The sequence below is a fragment of the Schistocerca piceifrons genome, chromosome 4, assembly GCF_021461385.2.
Source record: "Schistocerca piceifrons isolate TAMUIC-IGC-003096 chromosome 4, iqSchPice1.1, whole genome shotgun sequence".
Taxonomy (NCBI): Eukaryota; Metazoa; Arthropoda; class Insecta; order Orthoptera; family Acrididae; genus Schistocerca; species Schistocerca piceifrons.
In genome coordinates, this window is record NC_060141.1 from 20,185,547 (window position 1) to 20,201,204 (window position 15,658).

A 15,658-nucleotide genomic window follows, 5' to 3' on the forward strand; every position below is an offset into this window, starting at 1 on the left:
CAAATACCTCACTGTTGTTATTTGCATGATTAAAACTGAAAGAAGGAAGATCAAGGTTTAATGTGCTATCAACGATAAACTCATTACACACAACGTCTTAACTTGGATAGGGGAATGATGGGGAAGGAAATCAGCCATCTCCTTTTTAAAAAACTGTTCCAGCATTTGCCTTATCAATTTACAGAAACAATGGAAAACCCTAATCACAATGGATCAAGGACATTAGACGTCAGCACTTTAGTACCCTAGCGAGATTTAGTACATTTTATGATCTTCCCATAGCGAATAAAAAAAAGGGATGCCATTACCAGTCCAAAGACTGATCTGTTGCAGTTCTCCATGCTAATTCATCTGTGCAAGCCTCATCTCTGCGTAAATACTGCAACCTACATCCACTTGAATCTACTTATTGTAGTCAAGCTTTCTTCTCTCTCTAGTTTTTTTTTTTACCTCCACATTTACCTCCAAAACAAAAATTCCTCACTGCCTCAAGATGGGCTGCCCTATCGATCAATCATTTCTTTTAATCAAGTTGTACCATAACTTTTTGTTCCTCAATTCAACTAAGTTTGACCATATTAGTTAATCAATCTACCAATCTTAATCTTCAGTGTTCATCTCTAATGCCACATTTCAAAAGCTTCTATTCTGCCACCAACTACGCACACATTTTCTAACTGTGCCTGATAAATGATGGAAAATTATGCTACTTACCTTTCAGGAGACAGAAGAGAATGGAATGTATTTAGTACTTCAATACAACTGCTTATACAGCGGTCAGGAACTATTACTGCTGCATGCGATGGGACACCACACACTGGGCAAGCATTTCGGCTCCAATTGATGCAGTTCTCACAAAAGAAGTGACTGCATTCATATTCGTGTGGTGATTTTGATACTTGTTTACTGCAAACAATAACAAGATTTGATAATATTTTTGAGATGATAAAAATTCTACAACAGAAACTTAATTAAAATAATAATAATAATAAAAAGTTTATATATAATTGGAACATGCAACTTCAGTGTTTATGTTTTGAAATATTCAAACACAGCAAACATTAGATGATTTACTTCAAACACAGTTACAACAAATTAAATAGTGTCTTGAGAAAAATATTAGTGTGGCAGATGCAACAATGGATGCACAGAAATTAAGCTATGTCCATGCAACAAAGGGGGACAACCAAGATAACTGCACAGGTCCATACAACACGGCTGGACAGCAATGTTGGTGTGTTTAACCTTTCAGTGTATAATTACTCACTTCAAAAACATGTATTGTTGTTATTATTATTATTATTATTATTATTACTACTACTGTTATCATTATCATTCTTTCCTTTCTCAGATGTTATGTCTGGTTGAAAATGGAAAGTGACGCGGACCTGGATCAAGCGTGATGTCCTTTTAACTGTACGGTATATGTTACATTGCATTTAGGAACTTTCGGGTAACTGAACATGTATCAATAATTACAGATTTCTGTAGTTGTATATAAACGTTTGGATGTAGCTGTATTGCGTTGATGTACTGGTGGATATTGTGTGGTATGACTCCTGTATTTGATAGTATAATTGGTATAATGTCAACTTTATCCTGATGCCACATGTCCTTGACTTCCTCAGCCAGTTGGATGTGTTTTTCAATTTTTTCTCCTGTTATCTTCTGTATATTTGTTGTATTGGGTATGGATATTTCGATTAGTTGTGTTAATTTCTCCTTTTTATTGGTGAGTATGTCAGGTTTGATATGTGGTGCTGTTTTATCTGTTATAATGGTTCTGTTCCAGTATAATTTGTATTCATCATTCTCCAGTACATTTTGTGGTGCATACTTCTATGTGGGAATGTGTAGTTTTATTAGTTTATGCTGTATGGCAAGTTGTTGATGTATTATTTTTGCTACATTGTTGTGTCTTCTAGGGTATTCTGTATTTGCTAGTATTGTACATCCACTTGTGATGTGATCTACTGTTTCTATTTGTTGTTTGCAAAGTCTGCATTTATCTGTTGTGGTACTGGGATCTTTAATAACATGCTTGCTGTAATATCTGGTGTTTATTGTTTGATCCTGTATTGCAATCATGAATCCTTCTGTCTCACTGTATATATTGCCTTTTCTTAGCCATGTGTTGGATGCGTCTTGACCAATGTATGGCTGTGTTAGTTGATACGGGTGCTTGCCATGTAGTGTTTTCTTTTTCCAATTTACTTTCTTCGTACCTGTTGATGTTATGTGATCTAAAGGGTTGTAGAAGTGGTTATGAAATTGCAATGGTCTAGCCGATGTATTTATATGAGTGATTGCTCTGTGTATTTTGCTAGTTTCTGCTCGTTCTATAAAGAATTTTCTTAAATCGTCTACCTGTCCATAATGTAGGTTTTTTTATGTCGATAAATCACCTTCCTCCTTCCTTTCTTCTTAATGTGAATCTTTCTGTTGCTGAATGTATGTGATGTTTTCTATATTTGTGGCATTGTGATCGTGTAAGTGTATTGAGTGCTTCTAGGTCTGTGTTACTCCATTTCACTACTCCAAATGAGTAGGTCAACATTGGTATAGCATAAGTATTTATAGCTTTTGTCTTGTTTCTTGCTGTCAATTCTGTTTTCAGTATTTTTGTTAGTCTTTGTCTATATTTTTCTTTTAGTTCTTCTTTAATATTTGTATTATCTATTCCTATTTTTTGCCTGTATCCTAGATATTTATAGGCATCTGTTTTTTCCATCGCTTCTATGCAGTCGCTGTGGTTATCCAATATGTAATCTTCTTGTTTAGTGTGTTTTCCCTTGACTATGCTATTTTTCTTACATTTGTCTGTTCCAAAAGCCATATTTATATCATTGCTGAATACTTCTGGTATCTTTAGTAATTGGTTGAGTTGTTGATTTGATGCTGCCAGTAGTTTTAGGTCATCCATGTATAGTAAATGTGTGATTTTGTGTTGGTATGTTCCAGTAATATTATATCCATAATTTGTATTATTTAGCATGTTGGATAGTGGGTTCAGAGCAAGGCAGAACCAGAAAGACTTAATGAGTCTCCTGCGTATATTCCACACTTAATCTGTATTGGCTGTGATGTGATATTATTTGAATTTGTTTAAATATTAAGTGTGGTTTTCCAATTTTTCATTACTATGTTTAGGAACTGTATCAATGTAGGATCTACTTTGTATATTTCCAATATTTGTAGTAACCATGAGTGGGGTACACTATCAAAAGCTTTTTGGTAATCAATATATGCGTAGTGTAGTCACCTTTGTTTAGTTTTAGCTTGATATGTCACCTCTGCATCTAGTATCAGTTGCTCTTTACATCCTCGTGCTCCTTTGCAGCAACCTTTTTGGTCTTCATTTATAATGTTGTTCTGTGTTGTATGTGTCATTAATTTCTGTGTAATGACTGAAGTTAATATTTTGTATATTGTTGGTAGGCATGTTATAGGGCGATATTTTGCTGGGTTTGCTGTGTATGCTTGATCTTTAGGTTTCAGATATGTTATTCCTTGTGTAAGTGTATCAGGGACTGTGTATGGGTCTACAATGTAACTGTTAAATAATTTATATCTAAAAACAAAGATGATGTGACTTACCAAATGAAAGTGCTGGCAGGTCGACAGACACACAAACATACACACAAAATTCAAGCTTTCGCAACAAACTGTTGCCTCATCAGGAAAGAGGGAAGGAGAGGGAAAGACGAAAGGATGTGGGTTTTAAGGGAGAGGGTAAGGAGTCATTCCAATCCCGGGAGCGGAAAGACTTACCTTAGGGGGAAAAAAGGACGGGTATACACTCGCGCACACACACACATATCCATCCACACATATACAGACACAAGCAGACATATTTAAAGACCGTCTGCTTGTGTCTGTATATGTGTGGATGGATATGTGTGTGTGTGTGCGCGAGTGTATACCCGTTCTTTTTTCCCCCTAAGGTAAGTCTTTCCGCTCCCGGGATTGGAATGACTCCTTACCCTCTCCCTTAAAACCCACATCCTTTCGTCTTTCCCCTCCTTCCCTCTTTCCTGATGAGGCAACAGTTTGTTGCGAAAGCTTGAATTTTGTGTGTATGTTTGTGTTCGTTTGTGTGTCTGTCGACCTGCCAGCACTTTCATTTGGTAAGTCACATCATCTTTGTTTTTAGATATATTTTTCCTACGTGGAATGTTTCCCTCAATTATAACCATATCATTAATTTGAACCCAACAATTACGTTTGTTAAATAATTTAGTTAGATGTGAATGTGTTGAGGTGACTTCTTTAACCAGAAATTTGCTATTTTATCTTTTCCAGGGGCTTTCCAATTGTGCGTAGAATTAATTGCTCGGGTGACGTGATGCAAAATTATCACTTCAGGCATTTGTGATATCATCTTGTAACTGTTTGTTTCTGCTTGTATCCACCGTGCATGTCTGTTATGTTGTACCGGGTTTGACCATATGTTGCTCCAGAAGTGTTCATGTCTGTTATGTTTAGTGGATTGTCTATTTTAATGTGTGTTTTATCTATTGTCTGGTAAAATTTCTTTTGGTTTGTGTAGAATGTTTGGTTTTGTTTCCTTCTATTTTCACTTTTTTTGTATCTTCTAAGTCATTTGGCCAATGCTTGTAATTTCTGCTTCTTTTCATCTAATTGCTATATCGCTTCTTGTTGTGAGATTTTACCTAACCTTTTTTGTTTTTTGTCTGATATTTCATTTCTTATAAATTGTGTTAGCTGTCCGATGTCTTTTCTCAGTTTATCTATTCTGATCTGTAGCCTGTGTCGCCCTGCTGGTTTTGTGGGTTTCTTCTGTGTGTTGGTTGGTTCTGATCTCTGCCTAGTGTGTATATTTAGTGTAGTGAGTGCTCCTATATAAACCAGTAGTTGTAACTCTTCCATAGTTGTATATTTATTTATTTTGTTATATCTAAAAACATGTCTGCCCAAACTCTTTACCTTCACATATGTCTGCTTGTTTCTGTATATGTGCAGATGGATAGGTGTGAGTGTGTGCGAGTGCATACCTGTCCCTTTTTCCCCCTAAGGTAAGTCTTTCCGCTCCCGGGATTGGAATGACTCCTTACCCTCTCCCTTAAAACCCACATCCTTTCGTCTTTCCCTCTCCTTCCCTCTTTCCTGATGAAGCAACCGTGGGTTGCGAAAGCTTGAATTTTGTGTGTGTGTTTGTTAGTGTCTCTATCAACATACCAACACTTTCGTTTGGTAAGTTACATCATCTTTGTTTTTAGATATATTTTTCCCACGTGGAATGTTTCCCTCTATTATATTTAGTTTGTTATGTATGATTGTGTTGATAGTTGTTATTGTTGTTTCGACTTGTAGGTTATTTGGTGGTCTATACAAGAATGGTCTAATGTCTGTATTTGCGTCTTTGCATTCTATATATGTCAGCTGAAATTTTTCTTCTATATCTAACATGTGTGTCACTTTGTGTTCTATTTGTGCTTGTTCTGGTGGCTGTCTTAAGATTTAGTTTTCCTCTGATCGTTTAATTGATGCGTATTGTTCTTTGTTTGTTTGCTCTGGGATGTTTGAGTCCATTACTATATTTTCTTCTTCTTCTGATTGCACATTATTTTGTTCCAGTATTTGTTGTACTTGTTGTTTGATGTTTTCTAATTCTGACTGGGGTATCCTGTTATTTTTTATTATTACACAGATCTGATCAGCTAGTCGTTGTTCTGTTAAAAATTTTAATTCTGGGTATCTGGTAATAAATGTTGTGTATACTTGAGATCTGTATCAAGTTGTGTTGGTTCCTAAGTTTGTTGCTTGGTAATAACAGAACATGAGGTGTAGGTTAACTTCATCTGACCATCTCATCCTCTGTCTTTGTTTTCCTTCTAGAGTGGTTGCAGGAAGCATATCCTGCAAAACACCTCAATTTGGATTTAAATCATTTTCCGTGTGGCTAGCAGTGTCGTTACCATTGTGGACGGGCATAGGGTTCAAGTGTCGCTCCCGACCATGACGGTGCTTGTCCTGAACCAACTAATCACACTAAAAGGGGAGTTAGCCCTATTAGTGATTTGTTCTTTTCGTCCCCTTTTACGACTGGCAGAACATACCGTGGGCCTATTCTTTTCCCGGTCCTCCACAGGGTTCATCATTATCATTATTATTACTATTACCATTATTATTAATACTAATTATTTTATTTCATTCTCATTATTGAGCTGTTACTTTTTCCCGCTTTAAAGAAAGAAAATAAAAGAAAAACTCTTTCCTCAAGTGTCTTGAGTACTTCAACCATTTTGTCAACTGACATTGTCAACCTAGTCTACAATCTACATTTCTTTCATCAATACCATCAAACTACACTTCATCCAGTATATGCTGATATTAGACATACTAAAATCCCCACAGAAAGATATTACCAAATAAGAAATTAGATTCAGCATCATAACAGAAGTTAGAGTCCACATTTACAAAAATATGATTGGGAATAAACTTGGTGCAAACCTCCATGTTACATAGGAGTCAATCATATTACACGTTATTAAGTACTGCTCGTAGAAGTAAATAATGTTTGAGGATGTGTCACTGAAGGCATTAAATTTGTCTTAAAGTAAAGAAACAAACACAAAAATCTGTGTTACCCAGTCCCAACCATCATGCACACTGGGAAAAGACGCTTTGACGTAGTAAGGTGGAATCGAGAACAGAATAGTGGAAACTAGACAGATGCTGGTGTGGCAACATCAGCGGTTACTAAGCAGCCTGAAATACAGCTACACAATTGCTGTGTTTGGTTTGAATTCCATTCTGACTCTTTTTTTCTTTTAGTTACTGAATTAGTTTCATTGGCAAACTACACAAAATAAGAGCAGCAAAAAGAGCATAGTTCTTATTAAGCAAATTCAATAGACATAACGTAATTTATTCAACATTAATGAACCCTGCAAAGGTAATAGACTTCATTGACCATCTTGCAGGTAAACTTATGTAAAAATGATGCCTCTAATCTCTTGCACTACACTAGAGGGAAATAAAAATTGCACACATGTCAAAATTGTCCAAATTCAAGTCATTAATATACGTGCAGTATAATGCCCACATCTTTTCTCACTGTTCGCACAACCCACATCAAATGTCATTACTAAATTTTAGAGTTCTGCTCCAACTAATAATTTCTATCCAAGCTTAAGCAACTAATTTTGTATTTGAAAACAACATTTTTTTTATGTTAGACCTCGGAACTCCAAAATATATTAAAGAAGTTCTCTGTATGAAGCTTGTTGCCTCTAATTACAAATTAAACTGTTTCAAAACAACACCTTCAGATGAATCAAAATAATGGAAAATCGTGACTTATTGACTTAGATACTTCTGGGGACAGTTCCAGAAATTGTAAAACTTTGTACCTTTAATAGACAACTGGCTCCATATAAGCAGTTTGTAAACAGGCTGATCATACCTGGCTGTTATTGCTCAAACCACACGTAAGGTTCACTCTAAGGGTGGGAATCAACACGTTTCAACATACATATTCCATTTGTGATACAAACATGAAAGTGAAATAGATATCTACTTTCACATTTGTACGCTTTAAAGCACACTGTCAAGGTTGAACAGAATAAGGCATAATGTGGACACACCTTAACTGCCTACGAGTTGTGCAACAAATGGTTAATTTTCCACCACCTCCAAAGCAGTTGTGTCACCTCACATTTGTAGTGTGGATTCAGGACAGGTTTTCTTTCCTTCTCTTTTCGTGGCTTCCTAGCTACTAAAGAGTAATAATTTAATTCTGATCTGCAAACCACCCTTGCAGCTGTGAAGGTGTTACAGAGTAAGGACGTTACAGTTTAATATCCCATTGACGATGTCATTTTTTTTTAATCATCAGTCTTCTGACTTGTTTGATGCAGCCCACAATAAATTTCTCTCTTGTGCCAACCTTTTCATCTCAGAGTAGCCTAATCCTCAAATATTTGCTGAACATATTTCAATCTCTGTCTTCCTCTACAATTTTTACCTTCTACAGCTCCCTCTAGTACCATGGAAGTTATTCCCTGATGTCTAAGCAGATGTGCTATCATCCTGTCCATTCCTCTTGTCAATGTTTCCCATATTTCCCTGCCGATACTGCAGAGAACCTCCTCATACCTTACCTTATCAGTCCACCTAAATTTCAACATTCTTCTGTAGCACTACATCCAAATTGCTTTGATTCTCTTCTTTTATGGTTTTTCCACAATCCCCATTTCACTACCATGCAACAATGAGTTAAAAACATACTTTCTCAGAAATTTCTTTGTCAAATTAAGGCCTATTGTAGCGTTTCGAGAATTTCTGTGAAAATTCTAGAACCACTCCGCATTCTACCGTCTCGAACACGATATTATAGATCTGAGAGTGGGATGATAGAAACCTACCTACTGCACGTCACGTTTGTGTGTGCAGGTTTGAAGTTTGGCGTGAGAAGACTGTAGACACAGCTGTCGAACAGCACCAACAAGTACTTGTCGGTCGATCCATGGAAGTAGTAGTGAAAGAGCAAGGAAGAACTATGGAACTTCTGAGTTATTCTGTGCTAATTGCATCAGTGACCATTGTTGTAAATAACACGAACATTTGAGATTCTGAATTCTGAAAAAACTCTTATCTTGGACTTGCTGGAGGCAAGACGTATTTTACAATTTGTTTGTAATAGAGTTATGGTTGTTAAGCCAACTCTTTTCTAAAATGTACTTAAATGTGTTTGTAATGTGAGACGATACGATTTACTTACAAGAAGTTAAATGTTTATGTGCGATGTGTGAATTTTGTTCTTATGAAGCTCAAATATACCAATAGCTATTGAAAAGTACTCTTCGAGTACCGAATTATTTCGCAAGTGGTGAGAGAGTCTTTAAGGTTCCTGTAACTAGCATCATTCTTCGGGGAAGAAGTTTACAGAGATTCCAGAAGCCGGCTATCCAGAGGAGAAGATCGGCTGTATACACCAAGTAAGTTGAGTAGTATAAGGGAAGTGGGAAGTTTTTCCATACAATTCACACACTCTCAGTCACCAAAAACATTAGACTATGTATGATACTAATAGACTTTTCTTGACCAAGATTGCACTTTTTGCCTTGCTCCATCCATCATGGGTTATTTTGCTGCCTAAATAACAGAATATCTTAACTTCATCTACTTCATGATCCCCAATTCTGATAAGTTTTCTGCTGTTCTCATTTCTGCTACTGCTCATTAGGTCATTACACATGGAATATAGGTCCAGAACGGACAAGGACGAAGAAGTGTTTTATAAGAGGACTAACTGATTTTGGGAAAAAGACAGAAAAACCATTTCTGAATGGCTATATGGGATCTGAACCACACCCACGGAAAAAAATGTAAATCCAGTGCATCAGCCACTGCATCAACTCACTCATTCAACTCAGTTGTGTGTTCTGGAGACTGGTCCTGGTGGAAGCACATCACTCTCTTAGAATACAGTCACTGAGCTGATGGTACCCTAACATAACTTTTAATATGAGTATACCAAACAGTATCAAATTGAGCATACATTCTGCGAAGCATTCCAAAATCACAGGAAATAATTTAGTTCAAATCCACCACAAATGATGGTTAGTGTATCATGAGTCACAGAGAGACTTGGGGTTAAAACAGATATCTTGTAACCTGTATATATAATCCGGACGTTCATGCTCGAGGAAAACATTGTCTCCTCATTTGTTCCACACTTTACTTTTGTCACCGTTATCACAGAGCATGACTTTGATATTTATTCTGTAACTCAGCCTCTGGAAGAAGTCACTGAACTGCAACCACAAACCTATGCAACAATATGTGAGAAGTGAAGATAACATCTCACAGAATGGTGCACACGCATGTAAATACACCATGTGCACCCATATACCTATATTGTGCCTGCTGAATACACAATGCTGGGACAGCAGTTTGGCAGGTGTCGAGCTGAGTGGGTATGGCAAAACAAGGACTATTTCTTCAGTTAGCATGAAAGTTTTTGTCTTCTTGAAATATGGCTAAGATGTTTACGGGATCATTTTTTCATAAGTTTACCTCCTTCAGGTATTTATTGTAATCCGAAAATCTCATATCTTACATTTCATTTGTGTCAGATCTATTCAGGACTGACTGATCATGTTTTGTAGCCTTAAATGAAGAATGCAACACTTGATGTCTGTGTAAAGAACTTTCAGCTTCTAGTCACTAGTCACTGTGTACAGCACAAACAAAAATTCACATTAACTACACTAATATTAAGGGAGGAGGGGGGAGGGTGGGGAGAGTACACACTACATGTTTATATAGCCCTCACCTGCTGTTTTTGAAACAATACATAAATACAAGTGATACAGCAATAATGGCAACATACAAGGAAATGTGGTATATTATTGGCAAAAAAAGAATGTGTCCTTAACATCATTAACTTTAATCCACGGGCACAAATTCACATCCCTGGATATAGCTCTGAGATCATGAGCTCAAGATCCAACATTTGATCCACTGTGGAAAACTAGTTGTTCCTTCCTCTAAATATAACAGCTTTATCCTATCCAAAAAATTAATACTATAAGTGATTCCCCTGCTGGAACTAATGCTTGAATTGGCATTATTAACCAACTGATTCTTCCGTCACTTGACAGCAAGACAGTTTCACTTTAAAGCACACAAACTACATTTTGCTCCACTAATATTTTATTTATTACTAACCTGTTTTGAACTTATAGACCATCCTAAATAAGTTGAAAGCCATTTTGTAATGAATTACTATTAGACGAACAGAACAACAAAATTTTGTGTGTTATTCAACACTAAAAAAATGTTGACACTCAAAATGGTCCTATCAAATAGCCATAAAAAGATGTTCAATGGACCCACTGTAAGTGTCACCATGTTAGTTACAACAAGCTATATTTACTGTCGATTCCTCTGAAGTATGGAGAACACAATCTCAAATGGGTCAGCCACCCTTTGAGACTCACATTGTTAATGAAGTAGAACACAATTCTTCACCTTGGTCCACATGCTGAGGCATAGTGACTCATTCGATACCAACCAAAGAGCTTCATTTCTGACAAATCAGGAAACCAAAACCGATCACATTTATTGATGTAGACAACATCCTCCCACAGAATGAAACAGAAGTACAATCAAACAGCAAGGAGACATATACATAATGTGCTAGGAATAGGAGTCCAAATCTCCAGACACACAGAAGCTTAATAGAGGTTATCCAATGGGTTCAACAGCATTTTTTCTGGTCTTTATTGGTTGACTGTACGGCTTTCCAGCTTGATAACAACCCTCAAAAGACCTGCAGTATTGTCACTGATGTGGAGTCTTCATAAGCCTTGAAACCTAGCTTCAGTGTGCCCAGACCATAATACCAACTTCACAAAATTATCCACAGAAATCATAAATAACGTAACTCAGAGGCACAGTAATCATAACGCATTGCTGCTGTGCAGATTTTCAAACACTGTCGGACTGAGTAAAGCTTGCTTCCTCTTTAAAGATCTTCTGAGCCACCCAGTAAACTAATGTGACAGCACATACAGCTATGCTTTTTAAGATGTGTGTCATCTTTCAATAACAGTTCCTCAAAATTTTTGTAGTAACCATGAAAATTATGTACCGTTATGTTTGTGCTGATTTAAGAGAATCTTCCTGACCTGGCTTGAACTAAGGTTTCCCAAACATCAGTTCCATGAACTAATGCTGAGCTGTCAGTGTTATGCAGTGCAGAGGTAAACAAATGGTCCCGAAGCACTGAGCTGTATATATTAGCTATCTCCTGCAACATGCCTTACATTATTTTGCAATGTTTCCCAATCATTCATCATGGCTTGTAGGAATGTCACTGTAACAGTACAAACAACCCCCTATATTATATCACCATGGAATGTGTAAATTAACTTAACCTTAGCCATTATAATTCCACAAGAACATGACTGAACAAACCTTTGTCTTCATACTGATTTCCAAGACAAGCGACAGCTTCGGTATTGTCAGTTTCAAAACTTGGCAACTCTTAAATTTTAACTAATTTTCCTAATCATCTTCAGTGCTTTCTTGAAAGTGATTGTTTTAACGTCTTAAGTGTTATGTAATTTGCTAATGTTCCTGAATTTATCATACTCTGGTACATCCATTTTGGTGAGCACACTGATCCAGTTATTAAAAGAACACACTGAAAAGTTCTTGAAAACTACCTATATGAAACAACGGGTCAAGTGAGAGTGGGAGATATGCCACAAAACTTGAAAAACCAAAGAGTGCAGTCCTGTTGTCTGATGTGAACTAGAATGACATGGAATAGCTTCTGCATTTTCTGCAGCAGATTCTCTAAGTATGGAAATCCATCCTCATCAGCATTTTGAGTCCGAGGAGAAGCTACAGCACTTACTGATGTCCAGTATGTCAGTGACAGAATTATCCCTGTAGTATGGTCACAGAATGTTACAAAATTTTATCATAGGACAAGGATATGTTGTCATTTAATTTTTGCTTTTACACATCTCTTCTTTTATGCACGTTATAAATTAGCTGTTATTTTGCCACACTTTGTAATGTACAAAATAGGATACCTTATTCTTTTGGTAATTGAAGTGGTGTTTCTGGTACCTTTTCTATACAATATTTCAGAGAAACATGGATGCTTTTGTATTAGAGAATGCTGAAAGTGGTTGTAAAAAATGTACCATAACCCAGACAAATGTAAAAGAGGAAATAGTGGACCTAAATATGTGATTTTTTTAAAAACAGTAGCAGCTAAAAAGCAAGAACCTGGATGTGACTGCAAAAACAAATTGGACCGTTATACCATCAACTAGTGCAGATATTCAGCGCTAGATGAAGATTCTAAAAATACATTATTTTGTGAGTTTTTCTGACTGCAAGAGAATAATGGCCAAAATGTATACCTTAATGGTCTTATTGAGTGTAATGATTGCAGTCAGGGGTATGCAAAAAATGTAATGATGTGGTGAATATAAGAAAGAACTTATTTGCTTATGATGTGACATTAACTACTAGTACAAAGCTTCGAGTACATATGAAAGCTCTTTATGACATATGTGCAGTTCCGTAGAACAGGGTGTCAACTGTCAAACATATATAGTGACGAAGTTACCAATGAACTTAGTACAAAACATCTTGTCATGCCGCACACGAGTAGACATGGAAAACATAGCAGCGTTAAGCATAAAATTAGCAGTGCCTCACTGTATAATGTTAGAGACCATATCAAAAAGTTTCGGAAATGCAGAAGTCATTATTCACAGAAAGACAGGACATGTAAGCTGTACATTGTGACTGTGGCAACTATAGCTGAAATGCAATAAACATACAAAAAATAATGCCAAGATTCAGGAGTTTTATCTGTAAAATATGAAACATAAGCCAATATGTGGTGAGAGGATATTGCCTCAACAGAATCATCAGACAACCCAGCGATCGAGATTCGAGATTTTCAGGCAACAGGAAAACAAAAGATTCTGAAAATCAGATCATATTTACACAACTGCCCAGTGGTACAAAGTTGTAGAAAATGCCTGAGTCAAAGACCTGTTTAAGATCATCCAGGATGGAACGTAACAATACTATGAAATGAATAGTTGCTATTCACCATATAGCAGAGATGCTGAGTCGCAGATAGGCACAACAAAAAGACTGGCAGAAAATGAGCTTTTGGCCGACAAGGCCTTTGTCGGAGATCGAAAATACACACACACTGGCTGCAGTCTCTGGCTCCACACAGCAATCTGTGCCTCAAATCTCAGTTTAAACACAGTGGTCCCAGACACCCACCTCACACTATACAATACAGAAAAGTCATCTCGTGAGTTAAATGATTAACTTATACATAGAAGTTAGCAGGAACAACATGTGCAGAAAATTACACTGTTCCAACATAAGACAATTTGTGCACTTGTACCCCATACCATTGACTGTCAAAATCAAGAAACGGATATTAACTTGCAGGGCCACAAATCATTTAATACAATTTTTCGGATTGTACAAGATCTACATGCCAAGAGTTCTAACAACACTGCATGATTGGTTGGTTGCCTACCAATTCGATTATGTAACTGAATTTACAGCTGCAATATTAATACTTGAATTATCAGCTGTATTGTACCATATATAAGACAGTGTTTATCCGTCTAATGGCACAACATTATTATTTATTATTACTCCACGTAGGTGGAACTTATTTTAATTCTGGATACACGTTATTAATTATTATTTTGCTTAAAACGTCGTTAAAAACAAACTGCCTACCATTTACTGTAAGTCAAAAACACGTTATTTAAGAATACTTCCAACTGACACATGTCGTTTCGCCCATGGATGCAACAGAAATAGGGTACCGCTTATCATAAAATTTGGTCTCACTTTTTCATTTTGGGTGCGGTTGAGTAATTTTAAATGTAGTAACTACAATGTACACTATGCAGGTAACTGGAGTTACCACCCAATTACACATTCGGAAGAAAAGCACGTTACTCCAATCGATAGTTCATCCAACATTCAAGGCATGTGTTACGATATACATTATAGAAAACATACAAATTATGTTAGTTGTGTGGGGAAACACTTCGTACCATACATAACATATACATTTTTCTTTCAGATCCTCCAGTACTTTCTTCGTTTCCGTCCAGTCACAACGATCTGTCAACATATTTCACAATGAAACAAATAAATCAAATAATGACAAACACACTTCTTCCTTGTGTACACAATTTTCCCGCGCAAATATAATTCCAGAGACTTTAGAAGAAAGAGGTTTGCAGCTACAGCTGAGGGCTTTATTGTTCTAACACACTGTTTAGCTACCATACTTTTTTTAAAAAGGAACAAATATAGCAAGGTAACATTTAACCGACGCAGATGAAACGTTAGTGACACATTTTCAATTGGGGCGCAAGATATAACCGACAGCAAATCACTTGCTTGTATGAAAATAAGTACTTTAGCTCTTCAAGTAAGATCGATGGCCATCATTTCTTTTAAATTTTTATATGTTCTTGAGCAAATAACTTGGCTACGCAATTCTGGTTGTATCTCCAACAACTGGGATAGTACTATAGTACAGAGTGGTTGGCAGGGAACAAGTCTCGAATGCACCTTTAAAAATTCGAGTTCGCCTTTTCTTTGCACTTGCGCTGAAACAGAATGTGATTTCAGTCACTAACTGTGACGTCATCAAACTGATAGTGGGTGTCTCCGATAAGCCGATTATATGTTGGTGGGCGGGGAAAGATCCATGACTGAGATGCAGTCTCACAATGGGCGACATTATTTTCATAAAGTACTTGGACTTTAAAAGCCATTCTTTCTTGATGTGGATAGGTGTATAACTGCATATCTGTTCCTCCTTGTTTTTTTCCACACCCATTCTTCCTTCCTCGAAATAATCGCCTGTCGTTTTATATGCAGGAGGTAGTCTGTGTATTCGAGGTGTACACTGATCAGTCAGAACATTATGACCACTGATGTACTATTGATATAAATCCGTCCAGTAGATAGCAGTGTCACCTGGCGAGGAATGACTGCTAGCCAGATACATGCATGACGCATGTAGTATCAGTGAATATGCTGTCCGTGTGTAGAATGGGGAAGGCACGCGATTTATCTGAATTTGACCGATGTCAGATTATGATGG

General features: G+C 36.7%; 1 protein-coding gene across 2 annotated transcripts in view; it reads right to left on the reverse strand.

Annotated features, from left to right (window-relative positions):
- Nucleotides 1–14,754, reverse strand: part of LOC124795199 (BRCA1-associated RING domain protein 1-like) — a 202,600-nt gene extending 187,846 nt beyond the window's left edge. The window contains exons 1-2 of one of the 2 annotated variants that reach the window (XM_047259106.1): nt 14,595–14,754; nt 715–906 (exon numbers count right to left, since the gene is read on the reverse strand). In XM_047259106.1, the coding sequence (XP_047115062.1) occupies nt 715–906; nt 14,595–14,674 (272 nt within the window). In that variant the 5' untranslated portion in view covers nt 14,675–14,754. The remainder of the gene's footprint in view (nt 1–714; nt 907–14,594) is intronic. The other variant, XM_047259105.1, reaches the window with a different exon arrangement.
- Nucleotides 14,755–15,658: the final 904 nt, after the last annotated feature.